The sequence below is a fragment of the Thecamonas trahens genome, assembly GCF_000142905.1.
Source record: "Thecamonas trahens ATCC 50062 unplaced genomic scaffold supercont1.8, whole genome shotgun sequence".
Taxonomy (NCBI): Eukaryota; order Apusomonadida; family Apusomonadidae; genus Thecamonas; species Thecamonas trahens.
Window position 1 is genome coordinate 1 of NW_013657672.1, and position 19,257 is coordinate 19,257.

The following is a 19,257-nucleotide window of genomic DNA, read 5'->3' on the forward strand; positions in this document are numbered from 1 at the left end:
TCATCCTCCTCCCTCTCCCCGCCTCCATCTGACCCGCATCCTCATCCCCGACTCCGATACCCACACCCCTCAATCATCACAAGTCATGCTGCCCAATCTTCAACCAACAGCAATCTCAAGTCAATCAGCCTCGACACCGCCCCCTCAGCTGCTCCGCCTCGCCGACCACCAGCCGCCAGCCGCCGCCCGCTCGCCCGATCAGCCCACCTTCATCACCACCTAGCTCCTTCCCACTACTAGCTACGCAACCCGCGACCACACCCAAGGTCATCACTCGCCATGCACTATCACCAGTATCAATATCGCTGTCATCGACACCCATCGACCTCGGCTCATTTCCGCGTCGGCTTGTTTTGCCTAGGCGGTTGAGCACGTCCTCGACCGCCCGACCCCGCACATGCCCCCCACCACACTCATTGCAAGATATGCCCAATCTGATTTCACTACTACCCTATTACATACACACACTACCCCCATGCACAGTCTCCAATCCATAGCTGCAGTATTCCAGAATCCGAGTTCTGCCACCCGAGGCCCAAGTTGTTGGCCCTGTGTCCCTTCGAAGGTGCTGACCCCTCCTCCCCGGGCCCATCTCCGACCCCCACTCCCCACCATCACACCCACAACCACCACACCCGCGCCACACGTACTCACTATGCCTGCAAACATAACCACCCACTTCCTGCCCGCCGATACGCACATCAGTCGACGCCAACCCGTCAACAGCATCGCTGTCGACCGCCTGCTGCTCACCGCCGACCGCCGCCCGCCGCCGACCGACCACCGCCGGCACCACCGAGAGCTAGCTAGCCATTGTCAGGACATTGGAGACGATGCATAGAGATAGCCACGGCAATGGCAATGACTACAAGTCTGCTCTCCAACCCAGTCCTCCCCTCCCTCCTCCGGCCTTGCCCATCACAGTCCCCGCCGGCCTGCTCATCGCCAGCCGCCCCTGCTGCCGATCACCGAGCCAGACGACGAGACCTCCGGACTGGCCAAGACAAGGAATAACAAGAGAGGGCCAGTGCAATCGATAGGTAATGCAGTGGCCGGCTAAAGTGCAGTTGGCTGCTTCCCCCGCCATCTCAAGCCATCGTCTCCATCGACGTCCATCAATCCCATCCGTCCGCCCTCCTCGCCCTCGCCACCCAAGCCCATCCACCCTCATTGCCCACACTCCACACCCACCCATCATCCTCATCCAACTCGCCCACATCAATGCTCAAGCCCAATCGCCATACCCACCATCCCTTCGCCCTTCCCACCGCCCACGACCCCCTCATCCCCCCTACCATACTCATTGCGCCCGATCACCCACCAACCACCACCCTCACCGCCTACTCCACCACCACCACTCTCATTTCAACCACAACTACCACCCCCATGCCATGGCCATACCCACCACCATCCCATCACGCACTCGGCTTCCTCTTCCTCCTCCTTCTCCTCCTCTCCCCGCTCCAACAAACCCCCATCCTCATTTCCGACTACGACACCGCCATCCTTCAACCATCACATGCCATACTGCCCATCGTCCAACCAACAGCAGTCTTAAGCCACCCAGCCCCGATCCCGCCCCCTCAGCTGTCCCTGCCTTGCCGGGCACCAGCCGCCAACCATCGCCCGCTCGCCCGATCAGCCCACCGTCATCACTACCTAGCTCCCACCCACTACCAGCTACGCTACCCACGACCACACTCCCGGTCATCAGACACCCCACACTAGATCCAGTACCATTATCGCTGTCATCCATACCATCTTTCTCGACTCACTTTCGCGGCGACTTGTTTGCCCTAGGTGGTTGAGCACGTCCTCTCCCGCTCCACCCCGCACACGCCCCCCACCATCCTAATTGCACGCATAGCCAATCTGATTTTAAAACTATCTCACTGCATGCACACATTATCCATATTCATAGTATCCAACTCACAGCTCCGATATTCTGGAATTTGAGTTCTGTCACCCGAGGCCGAAGTGGTTAGCCTGGTGTCGCCTCGCTGCTGCGCAGCCCCTCCTCCCTAAGCCCGTCTCCGAGACCGGCTCAGGCCCGGCCTTGTTCAGTGCTAGACGACGCTCTTGCCAACAATACATGCCAGTTCGTCCGTGCGCTTGAACCCCACCAGAGTGGCTCGAACACGTACATCGTGGCCCTGACCTTGGGCCCCACGCCTACCATTCGCTCGCGGAGATTGTCTACCGCCTCAGCAGTGACGGCGCCCTTTTCTTCCCTTCTACTTAGCCCACCCGGGCGGAATCGCCTCCCACTCGCGACGCAGCCCGGCCACGTCGAGTCCGACACGGTGTGCGTGAAGCGCCAGCCGCGCAGGTGCAAACATGCGCTGCGGCACATCCGCGACAAGCGCCTCACCTTGACTGCTACCTCCCGAGGACGCACAGACGGGACAGGCGCCAACAACCGAGGCATCGGCGCTCGCGCTCGCAAAGTATCCTTGATCTTGCAGTTGAGCGACGTGTGCAACAGCGACATCAGGCGCTACGCTCTCCTCGCGCCCGTAGAGATGATCACCCACGATAGCGCTGCCCACCTCTTGCGCGAGATGAACACGGATCTGGTGGGTCCGGCCTGTGATGGGCCTGGCTCGCACGAGGCCACGTCGGCGGTCAACAACTTCAAACTCGGTCCGTGCCTCGCGTCCGCCCTGTCCTGTCCGCCGGACGTAGTCAGCGCCGGTCGGCTCGAGGATCGGGGCATTGATGACAAACTGTTGCTCAAACGGCAGAAGGGCAGGATCTTCCACTTGTGCAAGGTACTCTTTGGACGTCACTGCTCCCGAATGTTTCCGGAAGGAGGCATGGAGCTCCCGTGCGACGTTGACCGTCCTGGCAAGCACAATCACGCCCGACGTCGGTGCATCGAGCCGATGCACCGGATGCAGTTTGCCGAACTCCTCCTCCAGCAGCGTCGTCACCGTGCACCGAGAGTACCGGCCCGTCGGGTGAACAGGCATGCCGCGCGGCTTGTTGACCACCACCACGCCACCATCCGCGTCGATGACTTCGATCGGTGCCGGCTCTGCCGCGTCTCCGGGCAGTGCGATCGGGAGCTCGTGAACATGTCGTGAGTGGAACAGCACATCGTGCGGTCGGACAACAAGATCACCACCAGGTGCCACAGCACAACCATCGCGCACCAGCCCCAGTCGGCCGTCCGCCACAGCTGCGGTGGCATACTCCTCCGAGTAGCTCCGGAACTCGGTCGAGATGACCTCGACGAGCTCCCGCCCAAACCACCTCCCGCGTGCATTGGCTCTCAAACATGCCACATACGGTGCCATCCATACCAGTGCATGCTCGCCCACACGCGTCACAAAGTGCGGATACCGCCACATCTCCCGTCACTACCCCGCTTCTCCGCCTGTCCTCCAATCGAGAGCTGTGTGCGAGCGGGAGTGGGAGAGCAACAAACGAGGCCACAGAGCGTGCAATTGCCACACCACCACCACCACCCACCAACCGCCCTACACACCCACGCCCACGCCCACGCCTCTCTACTCCCTCCTCTCCACCTTTGCTCCGCCATGGACGAAGATACACTCCACCTTGTGGCGTGTGCCCTTTCGGGCCTTGCCTCCTTTTCCTTCATCCTCACCTACATTGTACGCACATGCCATGTCCCCCCCCCCCCCTTCCCCCCCCGTTCCGCCTTCCATTCCTCACTGCCACACTCATTCGCATCCTTGCTGCTGGACGCAGATCCTGACGGTGCAAGCGAGCAACACCGCAACAAACAATGCGAACAATGGCAACAGCTCGTCGTCTGATGATAATGAAGGTGTCTCGGCAGCTGCTAGGGTGGTCTTTCTCGTCCTCGGCATCGTCCTCGGCTCGCTCTCGTGCGCCATCTACAAGCGCTATCGCAACACCTTTGCCTCCACCAGGCGGAGCCGTCGCAATACTCTGCTCAATCCGGGTGCGCAACCGACGTATGCTGCCGGTCCGCGTGCGCCGCCGGCGTTCAACACCCCAGCGCCGCACGTCCAGAACCCGGCGCCGTACGTCGTGCCGTACAACCCGCCACGGGTGTCTGGCACGCCACCACCGCCGCAGTCCAACTACGCCCCGCCGCCGCCGTCTTCGTTGGGCTACGGCCCTCCACCGACAGCCTCACGCGGCGCTGTTCCTCCAGTGTACGGGGGGTCGGTGCCGCCATCGTTTGGTGGCGCAGGTGGCTACCAGCCACCGCCAGTCACCCACGCCCCGCCGCAGCACCCGCAGACCAAGCCACCGCCGATGCCCTCTGCCCCGCCGCCGGCGCCTGCAGTTCCACCCGCGCCTGCGCCCGACATGCCGCCGCCGCTCTATTCCACTACCGAGTGAGTCCTTTACAAGCCGTACAACCTCTGCGATGTATTGGCATCGCTACTCGAGACAGTACACCTTGGCGCAGATGTCCGTCCGCGACACAAGACGGACAATGTCACGACTCCGCGCCTGCGGAGAGATCCAGTAACAGTTGTTTCCAACCACCACACTACCGGACGAGAGAAGACGGTCGACGACCGCGGCGTTCCCGTTGAACACCGCGCCGCGGAGTGCCACGTTGTTGCTCGCCCCGGCATCTACGCCCGGGTGGCCCAGCAAGGCCGTCACCACGTCGGCGTGCCCGGCCTCGGCCGCGAGCCGGAGCGCACAGTTGGAGTCCACGCCCGGATCGACCTCGTTGCGCCCGAGCAGGAGCGCCACCACGCCCACGTGGCCCTCGCGGCTGGCCCCGATTATGGCTGCGTTGCCATCGGCTGCAGCATCTACATCACCGCGCGACAGCAAGTATCGCACTCCGTCTTCCGCCCCGTGCCGAGCAAGAACCGCTACCAGCGGCTGCGGCCTCCCGCGGTCCACCCGGATCGCCCGTCGGAGCACCTCGGGCTGCCGCGCCACCACCGCGCCAAGGAGCTGCGACCACAGCGGATGCCGCGGGAACCGGACCATGACGTTCACCATCTCCAGCGCGTCTGCTACTTCCAGCCGCTTTCGCTTCGAGAGGGCAAGAAGTGCCGCGCCCCATGCTGCTCGCTGTGTACACCATATCGCGCCGCGGAGCGCAAGCACTTTGCGCCTCATGAACGCGCTGCCGAGGAGGACCGCGTGGAAGCCTTTGGACGTCAGCGCCAGCGCAACCACGTCGCATGCCTGTAGCACACCCACTTCACAAGCTATTCTGCACACAATCTCGGCAGGAAGCCGTGAGAGCGACGCCATCCCTGTCTGTCCTTGTAGGGCGCGACGAGTGGCTTGCCATATTGGCAGCAAGTACTGTTGGCGCACGCGCTTTGACTCGGCGCCGACAAAAATTGACCATATGTCGCAGTGCGGCAATACGCCGGGACAATAACGCTCCACCACACCCCGGACAAGCTATGTGTTTGTCTCTTGTCTTATGACTCCCAGAACTGGTAGTTAACGCCCACAATCGGCACAAGGAGTGTGAGAATGATGCGGAGAATATAGACCGTGACGTACACTCGCGAGTCGGTGATCCAGTACGAGCACGAGCCCGGCAGCCGACCAAAGATGCCGATCGAGTACAGGTCCCAGAAGAAGGCCAGAACTGCCGAGGCTGTGTAGAGCGCGATGAGTGACCGCAACTTTCGCCGCTTGGCACGCAGCCGCCTTGCCACTCCACCATCAGCATTGATGGTCGAGGTGCCCGGCGTGAGTGGCGTTGTCTCTGCCAAGTCGCGCCGCTTAGCCCGCTGCTCCATCCGCGCCAGCCGGCGCGACACCACCGTGGCCAGGCCAAAGAAAACTCCACACGAGACCAGGCCGGCCGTCGACATCAGCGTCCACGACAGCGACCGACAGTCCGCCGAGTGGTTCAGCACCGACGAGAGCGCAATGATCAAGACTACGATTTCGCCGAGGCCGAGGACCACAAAGCACCGCGAGATGAGCACCACCGTCGTCGACGAGACAAAGACCCTCCGCGAGAAGATGAGAAAGACGTATGTGACGCCAAACGGAATGACAATGTTGATAAAGACCACAACCTTGTCGAGCACTACGTTCGAATCTCTGCCAACCACCGTAGCAAAGCGGATCACAAGCAGCAGTGACTGGAAGGCCGCCAGCCCGAGGAGCCCGAGCTGATGCGCAACGGCTCCGAGCCCTTTCTTCGCCACATGCTTCCGTACTTTCCACACCATGTTACACATGCAAAGAAGCAAGCATGCAGCAGACAACGTCAGGCACAGGCTCACCCGTGTGCACTCGGACGACCCGTTCTTGCCTGCCTGGTGCGTGCACGACGGCGACGGGCCAAACACCGCAAACGTCCGCGAATGCTGCCCTCCAGAGTGTGGCCGCGTCGCGTTCCCTACGCCCTCCACCACATGCGGAAGGCCAAAGCCATCTCCCCACATGTTCCTTGCTCTTCGCCTGTTGCCTCAACTCCGAGAGTGGGGTGATGTCGTGGCCAGGCCGCCGGTTGGTGGGCGCCGCTCCTCACGCAGCCGGACGCAGCAAATTGTCGGCGTCGCCTTTACAGTGCCGCCAACTACAGCATCTCATCCCAAGTAAACGCCAGCTCCTGCCGGTGCTCGCTGCACTGCATGATCTGGCCCACACCGCAGTTACCAAACATCCACCACACGTGGTGCATCGAGGCAACCTGGAACACAGTGTTGCTCATGGCAGAGCCGCACACGCCGCACAATACCGGCTCGGCGCCCGGTGGCCGAAGCGGAAACCCGCCAAGCTTGTCGCACGGCGAGACCGTCTTGATCAGCATCTCACTTGGCTCGATCCTTGCCTCGTCCGCTGCGTCAGCCGCGCGGATCGCCTCGAGATATCCCGCCGGCAGCGGCGGCAGCCCGCGCTCCTTGGGATGCCGTTTGCGCAGGATCGCATTGCGCGAGAGTAGTGGAAGATGCGGCATTGTGAGCTTCTTCTCGGCCTGCGTGAGCCCGGCTGCGGCCACAAACACGTCGTAGTACGGAACGCGTGCTCCGATCGGTCCGCCCGAGTGCCACCACTCGCCGATGTCCTCGGCAAAGCCCTCCCAGTCCAGAATTTCGATGCGGGTAAAGTCCGATTCGCCCCGCCCCCGTCTTCCTCGCCGCGTGCATACTCGTCCGCAGTCACCCAAGCCATCCGTGCCTCGGCGGCACCAGACTGGGGGTGGGAGCAATCACATCCGCCCGTCGAGCAGATGAACAGCTGAACGAGCGGCACATTTCCGCCGCCGCCAGCATCACGCCGCGGCTCAAACCGGTTACGCGCACCTGCAGGCATTTCTGGCACAGCGAGCTGGACAACTAGCACCATGCTCCCACCACACATTCGGCAGAGCGGCTGTGGGCCCCATCCGCGCCCGCCAAAGTGAGACCACCGCGCGGGCACGTTTTCGGCCACCACCGCAGCATATGCAATCCGGCGCACCGTCCCACCAGCACCCATCACCACCTCATTAAGCGCATACACGTTCTTCCAGTCGAGTCCTGCTTCGCCACACCGCGCGATGACCGCGTCGACGTTGCCCGCGCCAAACGCCGCTCGTGCCCGCCGGTACCACAGATACGGATCGCGCTCCACCTCGCACAGCCGCCGGCAGACAAGCCGAAGCGCGGCGAGATCGCACGGCCCAAGCCGCTGCATGACGTTGATCAAAACCTCGTTGGGGAGCTCCAGGAGCAGTGAGCTCGTCTCCTCGTCGCCGTCTCCTGCCGGCCGTAGCAGCCGCGCGGCCGGGCGCGATGTCGTCCCGTTGCTCCGCACCGCTGCTAATCGCGACTCGGTCCGCTTACATCGCTCGATCTCTTCCGGCGTGAGCCGCACGCCCAGCTCGTCGACCCACACACAACTCTGCCACCATCGCCGCTGCGTCTCGTACCACCGAGCCCGCATGTCGTCGCCAAGCCCGCCGCCCGGGGCGGGCACCTGATGTAGCTTCCGCCGACGCCCCGGCCACGCCCACGCCGTCATCACCGCAAGCGTCACTCCTGTTCCAACTGCAAGCCATTCGACAGAGACTGTGCTCTGGATGAGCTCCATGTCGGTGAAAGGGGGGACGGCGAGTGGGAGAGGTGTGCCAAATATGGAACATGTGTTCGGCACCAGCTAGGGCTATACGACTCTCGCTGGAGTGAAAAGAACAATGCTTCCCAGGCAGACCAGCATGGGGGGGGGGGGCGTTTTTACTGGAAGATGGCCCACGGATCGGCGGCATCCTTGGCACCAGTGGATGCGTCCGCAGTCGATGGTGCAGGTGCCGTCGGCGAGGCAAACGCACCCCAGTCGATGGCGGCGGCGCCTGCGGAGGTCGTCGGCGCGCCGAGAGCCGCAAACGGATCGGGGGCGGCCGCATCGGCTGTAGCAGGTGCAGCAGCCGCTGGTGCAGCAGCAGGTGCAGCCGCCGCTGTCGCCGTTGTCCCGCGCGAGCCTCGTCTCCGCGACGATGCGCCAGTCGGCGGCGGCGGGAGTAGAGCGCCAAGGCCGCCACCACTGGACGCGGTCGTTGCAGCGCCGCGCTGGCCGCCGGCCACGCCGGTCGTCACCGCCGCGCCGCGGCGTGCTGTCGGCTTGTGGCGCAGCGAGACCTTGATCGTCTGACCCTCTTTGAGCGAGTAGTCCTTGGACGGCTCGCGCGGAGCGGTCGCGATCTTCTTCTTGTTCTCCACCCACGACTTGTGATCGTTGAGCGTGAGGTTAAAGTCAAACGCGTGGTTCCGGTCCTGGAATCCGATGCCAATGAACGCGTGCTTGCCCGACGCAGCGTCGACAATACGGAGAACAAAGTACCTCGACGAGTCGATAGCCGGCTCGACCGCGCCGTCGACCACCGGCGCCTCGGCAAACGTCGTCAACCCGTCCTCCTCCACCAGCCGCACCGTCGCCGCGTCACCCACCGCAACCACCTTGAGCATCCCCATCCACAGCCAATGCTCCAGGTCCCATGACTTGGCCCTATACCCCGTGACCAACCAGCCGCGCCGGTAAGTTCTGCCCCCCTTCCCCCCCCCCCCCCCCCCCCCCTCCCCCCCCCCTCCCCACCACAACCTTCCCACCTCCCCCACCTCCGAGCATACCGGTATCCCTGGTTCGTCTTCTTGCCGTTCACGTCATACACAAAGCACTGCTCGAGCACAAGGAGCGTTCGCTCAAAGCCGTCGTCCATGCTTGCTCTGCTGAGAGTTGTGTGCCTGTGAGTCTCCTTGCTGCCTGCTGTCAACACCGAGGCTTGCGCCGTCTCCAGACGAGACGCGGCTACGAGTCACAGCTGCTTCCGCCATGACGACCGACTATGTACGCGCTACTCCCTGTGGTCTGACATCACAGCAAGGTGTATGGGCTGGTGATGTGAGTTGCCATCAGCCGTACGCTATCAGCCTTGTTTACCTGTGGCTGAGGAGAGGAGCAAGTTCCGGGCGCATAACCATCGCCGTCGCACACCATCGTCGCACAGCATCATCGCACAGCACCGTCGATCGCAACCAACGCCATCTGTCGCTGTCGTCGACGCATATCAAAGGTCTTCCTGTGTCACCCACGTCACCGCCATGGCCACGTCACTCGGCCGCCGTAGCAGACGCACCCGCAGATGCACCCGCAGGCGCAGCCAGGCCGAGATGAGCATCGATGCAAGCCATGACAGCCCTAAAGATCGACGGATGGTCGTCAAGAATAGCAAGCATGGCGACCACGGGCCGGTTGTCGCGCTTGCCGAACCGCTCCATCAGCCCCCGGGCGTAGACGCCATCGATGAGGCCAGCCTCTCCACGCCGGCCAAGCAGGGTATTCAAGCTGTACGTCGGCTCCTTGCCGTCGAGACACAGATCCTTCTTGGCCTCAATGACCGTACCCAGTCGGTTGTTCTGTGTCACCATAACCACCACCTTGTCGGTGTAGACGTTGACGACCACGTTACTCGCCTTCCGCCCCTCCACCTCCACCTGGGTGTTGAGCTCCCGCACACCTCCGCCTGCTGCGCTCGCTCCGCCTGTCTCCATCTCCCTCTGTCTGTATTCTTCTCACGCACTCGGCTGGCGCACAACAAGACAAGCGTAGCGTATTGCTGCTGCTCCTCCTCCTCCTCCCCCCTCCTGTCGTCGTCGACATTGTGACTCGCGCCGTCCCTCCACTCACGCCGAGTCAGACGCCACACGCTGCCCAAAACCGCCCCACAAACCGCCCGTCGTCGCCAAACAAATCGCTGGCGATGACCTCCATGAGATCGGTGGCAATCGCTTCGCGGCCGTCCACAACCACGTCTGTGAGGAGTGGGATCCGCGACGCCGCCCACAGAGCCGCCCGGCTCGCCACAGCGCCGGCATCGATCTTCTTTCGCCGCGTGAGCCGGTTGCTCCCGCCGGAGCTGATGGCCAGCTCGTCAGACGTGTCTGATGCGGTGGCAAGGTCGATCGCCGCCCGCTCCGTCGGCCAGCATGCCGCCTTGGTCAGCGCGCGCATTTGCGAGCTCGAGCCGATCGGGAGCCGCGCATACCGCGCCTCGACCAGCTCCATGACAGCGTCCCACGAGACGCCTGCGCCAAAGACCAGTGCACGCGCGCTGGCCACAACCTCGAGGGCGCGCGCCTTGAACCCGCGACCGGCCTGCGCCGGCGGCCGTGGCGGTGGCATCGCCAGCAGCTCGGCCGCAGACCGCTCGCCAACGGCTGGCGAAAGGACCGACACCGAGTACGACCGCTCCACCGCACGCACAGAGTGCCACCAGAACGGCGGAACGTAGAGGATCTCTCCGGGACGCACCGTGATGATCAGCGCGTCGTCGTGGTTCGCCTGCATGTCGCGCGCCTGCCGGTAGTGGACGTGGAGCCAGGGGAACGGCTCCACATCAACCGACGCCGACGGCGGATGCAGAATCCACTGCTTGGCGCCGGTGATCTGGATGTGCAGATTGTACGAGGTGTCGTAGTGGGTGTTGGCCACCACTCCGGCCCGTCCCACCCACACCATGCTCCGCGACACGCCTGCCTCCAGCTCGAGCTCCTCCACCCGCAGATCACCCTTGACCGGAGCCCACTCGCCGTCGACGTCGCCAGTATGGTACAGCAGCCAGCCGTCGCCGTCGTCATCGCCATCGCCTCTGCTCGCGTCGTCGGCGTAAAAGCTCTCCAGGCCGACCGCCGTCTGCATCTCAAACGCGTCGATGGCGCCGAGGCTGAGCATCCGCTCGCCGACAGGCACAAAGACCGGCGAGCCGGCCGAGGCGTTGCGAAAGGCGAGCTCGACCCCAGCCATGGCCTTCTTCATCGCCGCAGCGTCGCTCCATCGCCGCAGCGCCGGCCACTGCGCTGCCGACGAGCCACGAATGAGCAGCGGCCTGTCGCGGAGCTCAACAAGACCGTCAGCGCCGCGGCTGCTCTGGTCCACCACAAAGTCGCGGACGTCCATGTCGGGTGGAACAACATTGACTTCAACCCCTCCCTGGTTAGCGCTCTCCGCTGCTCCGTGCCCCGCAAGCGCTGCCGCCACAACCAGGGTGACGGCGAGAATGACTCGGTCCACGTGCATGCAACGGGAATGGGCGAGAGAAATGCCGCCACTCGCGGCAGTCGCGGCAACGACGGTGCGTTCATTGTCTAGTCTTCGCCTTGCACGCACTGCTTTCATCAGAGGCCAGAGGCGGCGCGACGAACAGCCATCTCCTCGCGCATGACGGCAAAGGCCTCGCCGATACGGACAGCAATGGCTGCCCAGGTCCGACGGTCGTCCCACGCCTCGGCGGCGGCCTGCTCGAGGATGTCGGCAAGCTCGATGGGCTCGCCGACCGCGACATGGACATGGATGTCACGCGAGAAAATTGGCGCCTTGTCCGGCGGCTTGGTCACGTTCATGCCCTCCTGGTAGATGGGGAGGACCATCGGCGGCGTGTCACACTCGGTGATGAGCCGGCCGACGCCAAGCTTGATCGGCAGCAGCGGTGGGATCTCGTCGGGCGCGTGGTCCATCGAGATGCGGCCCTCGGGAAAGATGTTGACCCACGCGCTCGACCCGTTGAGCTTATCAACAGCGCGCAGCATGTTCGGCTGCATCACGCCGCCGCCGCGAGTGACCGGCAGCACTTTGAGGCTCTGGAAGTAGTACGACGACGCGAGGTTAGTAAAGAGCTGGTCCTCGGCCGCGAGGGTCCAGCGGACGAGTCTGGGCCGGAGGCACGTGATCCATCGCAAGGTCATGGGAATAAAGCCCGGATCAAACTCAGAGACATGGTTGGCGACGGTGATGAGGCCCTGCCCGGGCTTGCGGGAACGAAAGTAGACAGCGTCCTCGAGCGCCTTCTCGTTGTACACGTGCGGCGTGACAAAGCCATTGCAGTGGATGGACGCCAGAGTCCAAGCCGTAGCAATGCTCACTGTGCTCAGCATCGACCACCCGACGTTGTGATCCGATGATGGCAGCTTATGAATACCCGGTACGTCCACTACGTCATGGTACGTCTTCTCGGGCTTGGCGTGTGGGCAGTGCGGTGCAGGGAGGGCAGAGGTGGTGAACGAGAGCGACAACGACGAGAACAACTTGGACAGCATACCCACAACCGCCACCACAACCACGCGCTTGGTGACTTGCTGAGGGGGTAAGGAGGGATGGGAGGAGGGAGGCGCGAGGGGCGAGGCGCGAGGGGCGAGGCGCGAGGGGCGAGGCGCGAGGGGCAAGTCGAGTGTGTCAAGCCGCTCGACGCTGGCCCCCGAAAGCCTGCCACGCGTCACGAGCTGTCATCCTCGGCGCACCTTGGCGCGTTTACACTACCTTGCTCCACCCTTTTGCAACGCACCCCACTCGCGGAGAAAGCCTGCGACGACCGATCGAACGCCCTCGCTTTCGCTAGTTGCCACGCACTGGCACAGCGCTTCCCAGAGCGGCGATCCGGCGACAACGCGCTCGAGCACGCTACCAAGCAGGCGGACGCCGTCTTCCTGGACTCGGGCCACGCCGACGCCGCTCCCACCGGCAACGCCCGAGAGGGCCCGCTCGACCCGCGCACACACCACGTCGCCGTCGTCCTCGCCGGCTACGATGCCGACCCAGAGGCCGGCGGCGTCCTCAATGCCGTCGCGCGCGAGCGCCACAAGCACATCACACGCCCGCGCCCGGACAGACTTGGGCGCGCCGGCCACCACAGCATCGACCTGGCCGAGCGCCGCGCAAAGGCCCGGTTGCGTCAGCTTGCGCGCCTCGAGCGCGCCGAGAAGGAGGCCGACGTACTCGCCAGTGCCGACGAGTTCGGCCAGCTCCGACGCGAGTGCAAGAACTTCACGCTCAACGTCCGAGACCTTGCCCTGCGCCTCCAGATAAGTATCGCACCCGAGGTTGCCGCGGAGGAGGGTGGCAAGAACCGGTACTGCCTGCCGCGGCGAGCCGAGCTCAGATCGCTCGGTCCCTGCCCGCAGCGCCTCCATCAGCGCAGTCATGACGCCCTTTCGGAGTGATTCGGACCCACCGCCGTCATCGTCGTCGCTGACGAGCGCGCCCGCCGCCCGCCGCAGCGCTTCCCACCACGCAGCGTAGAGCGCGGCGCAAAGCGGCGTCTCGGCCCCAACTTTGTCAAGCGAGGCAACAACAAAGAGCAAGCCGCGTGCCCCAACCATGCACAGGTTCTTGGATGCTCCGCTCGCTGCCGCGCCCGCCGCCGCGCTCTGCAGTGCGTCGAGAACCTCGCTCCAAAAGAGAGCAACCTCCGCCTCGCTGCCGACTTGCGCCAGCGCGCCGAGCAGCGAGCGGTAGATCGAGACTAGGCCCTCCAGAATAAGCGTGAGCGACTCGCGCCAGAGCTTGGCCGGTGTGTCACGCGAGTGGTGGACCCGCACAAACGACGGCTTGTCGCCGGAACTCGTGGCCTCGAGGTAGGGCGTTGCGCCTGCGGCGGCTTCGGCGCTGTCCGGAGCGGCATCGGCGGCGTCGAGCGCGACGAGCGCGGCTTGCGCATGGCGGAGGACGGCAAAGACAACGTCGGGCAGGAGCGAGGCCCAGCCGTCGAGCGAGAGGCAGAGCCCGTGGGTGGTGAGCGTCTTGAAAAGGGTACGGACGGCGCAGTTGCGCGTCTCGGCCGCCGACGACATGGCGAGCTTGCCGAGCTCGCCAAAGACCGCGATCCAGTGACGGTCTGCTGCCGGTGCCGCTGGCGACTTGAGGTAGTCCGCAATGCGCCAAAGCGCGCCGACAGCGGTGAGTGAGATGTTGACCTCGACGCTCTGTGCCGCGTACGCACCGACGACCGCGACAAGCTCGTCGAGCGAGTCGGCCGGGACAAACTCGAGAAAGTCGGCGAGCACAAACTGGACGCATCGGAACGAAAGCGCGAGGACCGAGGCGCCAAACGTGGGCGAGGCTGCGTGTTGTGCGTGGTACACCCCGTCGCCGAGAATGTCAAGCACAACCGGCCAGCCGGCGTGCGAGGCGTCAAACGTCTCGCCCACGCCCTGCAGCGCCTCAAGCAGCGCCGAGAGTGCGTTGAGGTGGGTGTCCTCAAACTTGGACGATGCCAGCCTTCGGAACGCGCCGAGAACTTGCGGGTGCAGCGCCGGCTCGGCGTCCTGCAACGCCTCGGTGAGGAACGAGGTGAACGCCCGGACGGCGTACATCCTGACTGCGGCAGCCTCATGAGTCGTGAGCCCGATGGCAAAGCTAGAGAGCGGCTCCCAGATGAGTTCCAGCCGCGACATGTTGCACCGTGCTGCGCTGAAGAGGTACTCGGCCACGGCTGGCGGCGCGAGTGCGGCCGAGAGCGGCGAGTGCGATGCGCCAGAGACGCCCGCCGAGGGCGACGACGGCAACGAGCCCGACGACTTGTGGCTCTTGCCCTTGACGCTGTCGAGCGTGGTAAGCCGTGCCGGCGACGCGCCCAGCGCCTGCTCCATAGCCACGGCGCCAACTGCTGCAGTCGCCTCAAACATGGCGACAAGGGTCGCCGGCTCAAACTGTGCTGACGATGCGAGGAGGCTGTCGACGCCGGAGCGAAGCGGAGCCACAATGCTCGGCGCTGCGCCGGAACCGTGGCCGACCGATGACGCCGCGAGTGCATCGCTGCCTGCCGACGAGCTCCCGAATGCAGCAAAGAGCGGGAGTCGCATCCGCCGCAGTCGCGAACGGAGGACCGAGCGGCCCGACTCGGGCGGCGCCGAGGCTGACGGCGACCCGGCGCCACTGTCGGCATCGCCAGCCCGGGCGTCGAGATCGGTGATCGACGCGCTGGCGCTAGGCGAGAGCGTGCCGGACGACGCCGACTGCTCCGCGAGGGCCTCGGCATCGAGGACGATGTCGAGTGCGTGCAGAAGCGCCATAATCATGCGCCAGCCGGCGCCCAGTACGTTCGGCGAGCGAGTAGCAAGCTCGAGGAGGGCGTGGAGGACAACGACGTGGGTGAGCCGCAGCTCGGCGTCGGCGGCCGAGGCAAGCGGCTGCGGAACGCCGAGGACGGCGGCGGCGGCAGCGGATGGGCCCTCGACGCCTGGAGGTGGGAAGAGACCCGGGAGGCGAGCACGCGGTGGAAGGCGACGCGGGAGCGCGCGAAAGGCAAGCTCGGCAAGGACCGCGGCGACGACGTCGCTCTCGCCCAGGACGCCGGCTGTGTGGACGACGGTGGTGAGGGCGGGGACGAGGAGGGCGAGGACGTCGGCGTCGTCGCTGAGCGCAAGGGTGGCGAGAAGGCCGTCGCGGATCGGGCGCCAGCTGACGGCAAGCATGAGCGTGCCGAGGGTCGGGTCGGTTGCTGCGGCGTGGGCGGTCGCCTGCGCCGCCGATGCCAGCATGCGGCAACCGATGAGTAGGGCGTAGTTGGAGATCTTGCGCGGAGGCGCCGACTCGGAGAGGAGGTCAAGGAACGGCATCTGGTCGCTGGCGACGACCTTGTCGTGCGGTACCTTGCCCGACCGAGCCGCCTTGGACTCGCACATAGCGGTGACGGTCTGTGAGACGACAGCGACCGAGTCGGTGAACACGTTGGTCGACGTCTCTTGGCAGTCGTAGAACGAGGCAAGCCGGGCGGCGAGCTGTGGATCGGCCATCCACGAGTGAAGTACCTCCATAGCACCAATGAGAAGCGCGAGCTGCGGCTTGGGCGCGTCAAAGAGCTTGAAGAGCATGTTGACCAAGATTTCCACCTCCATGACGAGGACTTGGCCAAAAGAAGCCACGAGGATGCGGACGACCCGGAAGAGGCGTATGCCGAGCGAGAACTCGGTGAGCTGCGAAAAGTTGCGGATGAGGAGCGGGCAGACGGCCTCTTGGAGCATCTGGGTCAGCTCTGGGTGCGCAAGGTACATTGAATCGATGCGGATGGTGAGGAGGATGACCTCGAGGAGCTCGAGGCCGAGGTCGCGGGCGAGGACGGCGGGCGCGGTGCTCGACCCGCCGGAGGCCGACGCAAGCCATGTGGCGTTCTCGCCGTTGGTGAGCGAGACAAGGGCGTGGAAGACCTGCAGCGCGTCGCGTGCGCATGGGCGCATCGACGACGCGCCCACGAGCGCGGCGTTGGCCTCGGAGCTTGCCGACAGTTCGATGTCATTTGCCTCGTCAGCCCCGTCCTCGGCGGCCACCTTTTCAAACACTCGGCGCATCATCTGCCGGAGCGTGGCGACCGCAAGCCCGCGGACCAGCGACGACTTGGCCGACGACATGCGGATCCCGAGGTCAAGCGTCTGCGCCAACGCGTTGCCCTGCAGAAACGAGCACGACGTGATGAGCGAGTTGAGCGCCTGCACAACCTTGACCTGCAGCGCCTCGTCCGACGCGGCCGATCCAAGCGCCAGCTTTGCCAGCGTCGACACCACCGCACCAAGCCCCGAGGCCACAATGGCGTCATGCGAGGCCAAAACCTGCAGACCGGATATGGCCTCTGTCACCAGCTTGGCCGACGACGTGGTAGCCGCTACCAGATACGGGCGCAGCACTTCTTCCGATCGGATGACCTCTGTAGAGACCGCCACCGCCCCACACGAGACCGAGCCACCGCCACCACCACCGCCGCCACCACCACCACCACACGAGACCGAGCCACCACGTCAGCGACGAGCCGCCCAGCCGTACCCACCGCCGACCACATACGCCCGCCATAAGTCCCTACCCATAACATCCCCCTCCCTTCCTCGACACCACCCACCTCCTTTCCCCCTCCGCGTGCCCCTATCCCTTCTGTGGTACGTACCATGGACCTTGTCGGCAAGGTACCTGTCCGAGTCGGAGAGTGAGCGCAGCTGGAGAATGCCCCTCTCGGCAGCCTCCTTGACTCGACCATGCTTCTTGCTCTTCCGTGCTTCGGTGGAAAGTGTTCTCAGGGAGATGTCGATGATGTCCACTGTATCCATCTCCTCAAACAAATCCCTCTCTCGCTGCTCCTCCCTCTCCCTCACCAGCGACAAGTGCCCGTCGCCGTCGCCTGTCGCCAGTCAGTCCGTCACCCAGCCAGCCAGCCACCAACTAGTCCAGCCAGCCAGCTCATCATCGCCGATACCCTCAACAATCATACCATCCGATAACCACCTGCTCTATTCTCCTACAAACTGCTGCATCCCGAACGGTCTGATCTCAGCAAACAGCCTCAGTCAACCCCGCCCTCCCCCCCCCCCTTCCCCCCCCCCCCCCTTCCCCTTCCCTTCCCACTCCACTCCACCACACCACACCACACCACCCCCACCACCACCACCCACCACCCCCCACCATGGCAAACTCAAAGTCTTCTCAACCCAACTCGGGCGGGCTGTTCAAGGGCGACAAGGCACTCAAGCTGAGGTTCATGGTCCTTGTTGTTGGCCTCGTTGTCTACGCTGTCGATGTCTTCATCCTTAGCTTCATGGTGGTCTCGTTTGAACATGCCCGTGGCTTTGCTTGCTGCACTCTCTGCTCTGATCGGGATTGGGCAAACTCAAAGGTCCGCCCCACAGACATTGTCCGAGCCAATGATACTATCTGCTCTCTCGCTCCCTCGGCAAAGGGCTACTCGCAGCTATCAAGCAAGTGTGCCCCCATCTTGCCGCCGCTGGCTTGTGGGTCCCAGATCTGTACTGAGAATCGTTTGAACGAGGCGTACAAGGCTGCAAAGAGCGAAGGCGTTGGCCTCGTCGGCCTCAGACTCGCCTGCCTCATCATCGCCGCCGCAGTCTCGGTCATCACCACCTTTCGCATGCCCAAGCGCAAGCGGAATCGTTACATTCTCCGCGGCGCCATCCTCACCCTGCTCATTGTCTCTATTGCGCTCGCTGTTGCCATCTTTATTATCAAGGCCGGATACATCGGCATCAAGTGCAAGGACGCGTACTCGGGCTCGACCCACTCGGCATGCAACGAGGACCTCGCCGATTGCCCCGGTCTCAAGATCGTGGCGGTCTTTACCAACCCGGACGTCTTCACCCTCCCTGCTGTCCTCTCCATCGTCACTGCCGTTGTCTCTGCCACCATCTTTTCCTTCAAGGTCATCTTCCGCAAGCGGCTCCGCCACCGGTCCGAGCCGCTGGCCGACGACACCCTCGACCTCGACGCCAATACCGGCAACGAGATCAGCATCGACGACGTCAGCGTTTCTCTGACTCAGCCTGTGGTCGCCGCCGCCCCTGCTGCGGTAGCCACTGCCACCGTTGCTGCCCACTCTGGCCCGGACCACGACACTCGCAACCGTGCTCCGTCGATGGGCGTACGCAGTGCTCCAAGCGGCGTCTGCGTCATCCGCGCCACACTTCCTCCCGGCTGGGAAATGTCTGTTGCGCCCGACACCAACGCCTACTTTTACTCCGACCACAACACCGGCACCACCTCCTGGGAGCCGCCGCACGGTGCCCGCACCCTTCCGCCGGGCGTCCAGGAGGAGTTTGCTCCTGATGGGCGCCCCTACTACGTCAACCACAACACCCAAGTCACCACCTGGGTGCCGCCTATGTAGTCAGTGCGCCAAGTTGACCAATCGATCATCGCATTTGATTTGTGATGGAATCCCTGTCGCCATCGACTCGACGTGGTCGCCCCCTCGACAGGATCTTGCTTCTCCGCCGAGGCATGTCCGCCACCGTCATCGTGTCGACAATCTCGTCACACACACACACACACACGCATACTTTTTTAGAGTACCAACTACACAAAGACAACTGGTACGGTGCCTACATTACCGACATGTCTTGACTGCCCTTCCTCGCCCCCCTCTCGCACACATCTGCCCTGAACCCCGCTCTCGTGGCCATCCTCAACGCGCGTCGCCGGAAACCTACTGCAGATCACGAGACCGGCCGCGATGGCAAGAACAGAGAAGACAAAGACGAGCGGGTAGCAAATGCCGACACCGATGACGCCCGG

The 19,257-nt window shown here is 64.0% G+C and overlaps 11 protein-coding genes across 11 annotated transcripts; 2 read left to right on the forward strand and 9 right to left on the reverse strand.

Moving 5' to 3' along the window:
- Positions 1 to 1,862: 1,862 nt before the first annotated feature.
- Positions 1,863 to 3,299, reverse strand: AMSG_01972 (uncharacterized protein; the record flags this gene model as incomplete). The annotated part of the gene is made up of 1 exon (XM_013905551.1): positions 1,863 to 3,299. One exon carries the CDS (start codon positions 3,297 to 3,299, stop codon positions 2,235 to 2,237), a length of 1,065 nt encoding a protein of 354 aa, XP_013761005.1. The 3' UTR covers positions 1,863 to 2,234.
- Positions 3,300 to 3,542: 243 nt separating this feature from the next.
- On the forward strand, positions 3,543 to 4,341 carry AMSG_01973 (uncharacterized protein; the record flags this gene model as incomplete). Its single annotated transcript, XM_013905552.1, has 2 exons — positions 3,543 to 3,620; positions 3,718 to 4,341. The coding sequence occupies 2 exons, from the start codon at positions 3,543 to 3,545 to the stop codon at positions 4,339 to 4,341; spliced, it is 702 nt and encodes a 233-aa protein (XP_013761006.1).
- On the reverse strand, positions 4,332 to 5,223 carry AMSG_01974 (uncharacterized protein; the record flags this gene model as incomplete). The annotated part of the gene is made up of 2 exons (XM_013905553.1): positions 4,332 to 5,154; positions 5,191 to 5,223. 2 exons carry the CDS (start codon positions 5,221 to 5,223, stop codon positions 4,384 to 4,386), a joined length of 804 nt encoding a protein of 267 aa, XP_013761007.1. The 3' UTR covers positions 4,332 to 4,383.
- A 147-nt stretch (positions 5,224 to 5,370) lies between these two features.
- On the reverse strand, positions 5,371 to 6,415 carry AMSG_01975 (uncharacterized protein). The gene has a single exon (XM_013905554.1). It carries the CDS (start codon positions 6,381 to 6,383, stop codon positions 5,400 to 5,402), a length of 984 nt encoding a protein of 327 aa, XP_013761008.1. The 5' UTR covers positions 6,384 to 6,415; the 3' UTR covers positions 5,371 to 5,399.
- A 102-nt stretch (positions 6,416 to 6,517) lies between these two features.
- AMSG_01976 (uncharacterized protein) lies at positions 6,518 to 8,013 on the reverse strand (the record flags this gene model as incomplete). The annotated part of the gene is made up of 2 exons (XM_013905555.1): positions 6,518 to 7,070; positions 7,178 to 8,013. The coding sequence occupies 2 exons, from the start codon at positions 8,011 to 8,013 to the stop codon at positions 6,518 to 6,520; spliced, it is 1,389 nt and encodes a 462-aa protein (XP_013761009.1).
- Positions 8,014 to 8,156: 143 nt separating this feature from the next.
- AMSG_01977 (adaptin ear-binding coat-associated protein 2) lies at positions 8,157 to 9,136 on the reverse strand (the record flags this gene model as incomplete). The annotated part of the gene is made up of 2 exons (XM_013905556.1): positions 8,157 to 8,925; positions 9,048 to 9,136. The coding sequence occupies 2 exons, from the start codon at positions 9,134 to 9,136 to the stop codon at positions 8,157 to 8,159; spliced, it is 858 nt and encodes a 285-aa protein (XP_013761010.1).
- Positions 9,137 to 9,527: 391 nt separating this feature from the next.
- AMSG_01978 (uncharacterized protein) lies at positions 9,528 to 9,968 on the reverse strand (the record flags this gene model as incomplete). Its single annotated transcript, XM_013905557.1, has 1 exon — positions 9,528 to 9,968. One exon carries the CDS (start codon positions 9,966 to 9,968, stop codon positions 9,528 to 9,530), a length of 441 nt encoding a protein of 146 aa, XP_013761011.1.
- Positions 9,969 to 10,110: 142 nt separating this feature from the next.
- Positions 10,111 to 11,400, reverse strand: AMSG_01979 (uncharacterized protein; the record flags this gene model as incomplete). The annotated part of the gene is made up of 1 exon (XM_013905558.1): positions 10,111 to 11,400. Exon 1 carries the CDS (start codon positions 11,371 to 11,373, stop codon positions 10,111 to 10,113), a length of 1,263 nt encoding a protein of 420 aa, XP_013761012.1. The 5' UTR covers positions 11,374 to 11,400.
- A 191-nt stretch (positions 11,401 to 11,591) lies between these two features.
- AMSG_01980 (phospholipid/glycerol acyltransferase) lies at positions 11,592 to 12,615 on the reverse strand (the record flags this gene model as incomplete). The annotated part of the gene is made up of 1 exon (XM_013905559.1): positions 11,592 to 12,615. The coding sequence occupies exon 1, from the start codon at positions 12,507 to 12,509 to the stop codon at positions 11,592 to 11,594; it is 918 nt and encodes a 305-aa protein (XP_013761013.1). The 5' UTR covers positions 12,510 to 12,615.
- An 86-nt stretch (positions 12,616 to 12,701) lies between these two features.
- AMSG_01981 (uncharacterized protein) lies at positions 12,702 to 17,313 on the reverse strand. The gene is made up of 2 exons (XM_013905560.1): positions 17,123 to 17,313; positions 12,702 to 16,888 (listed from the first exon to the last, which is right to left on the reverse strand). The coding sequence occupies exons 1-2, from the start codon at positions 17,280 to 17,282 to the stop codon at positions 12,726 to 12,728; spliced, it is 4,323 nt and encodes a 1,440-aa protein (XP_013761014.1). The 5' UTR covers positions 17,283 to 17,313; the 3' UTR covers positions 12,702 to 12,725.
- A 268-nt stretch (positions 17,314 to 17,581) lies between these two features.
- Positions 17,582 to 19,067, forward strand: AMSG_01982 (uncharacterized protein). The gene has a single exon (XM_013905561.1). The coding sequence runs from the start codon at positions 17,636 to 17,638 to the stop codon at positions 18,848 to 18,850; it is 1,215 nt and encodes a 404-aa protein (XP_013761015.1). The 5' UTR covers positions 17,582 to 17,635; the 3' UTR covers positions 18,851 to 19,067.
- The last annotated feature ends 190 nt before the right edge of the window (positions 19,068 to 19,257 follow it).

Bases quoted from the DNA above. Each gene is read 5' to 3' on its own strand.
- AMSG_01982 (XM_013905561.1), top strand. From the start codon at position 17,636: ATGGCAAACTCAAAGTCTTCTCAACCCAACTCGGGCGGGCTGTTCAAG.
- AMSG_01975 (XM_013905554.1), bottom strand. From the start codon at position 6,383: ATGTGGGGAGATGGCTTTGGCCTTCCGCATGTGGTGGAGGGCGTAGGG.
- AMSG_01981 (XM_013905560.1), bottom strand. From the start codon at position 17,282: ATGGATACAGTGGACATCATCGACATCTCCCTGAGAACACTTTCCACC. The intron at 16,889-17,122 runs GTACGTACCACA...CGGTCTCTACAG, and splicing joins CCTTGCCGACAAGGTCCATG to AGGTCATCCGATCGGAAGAA.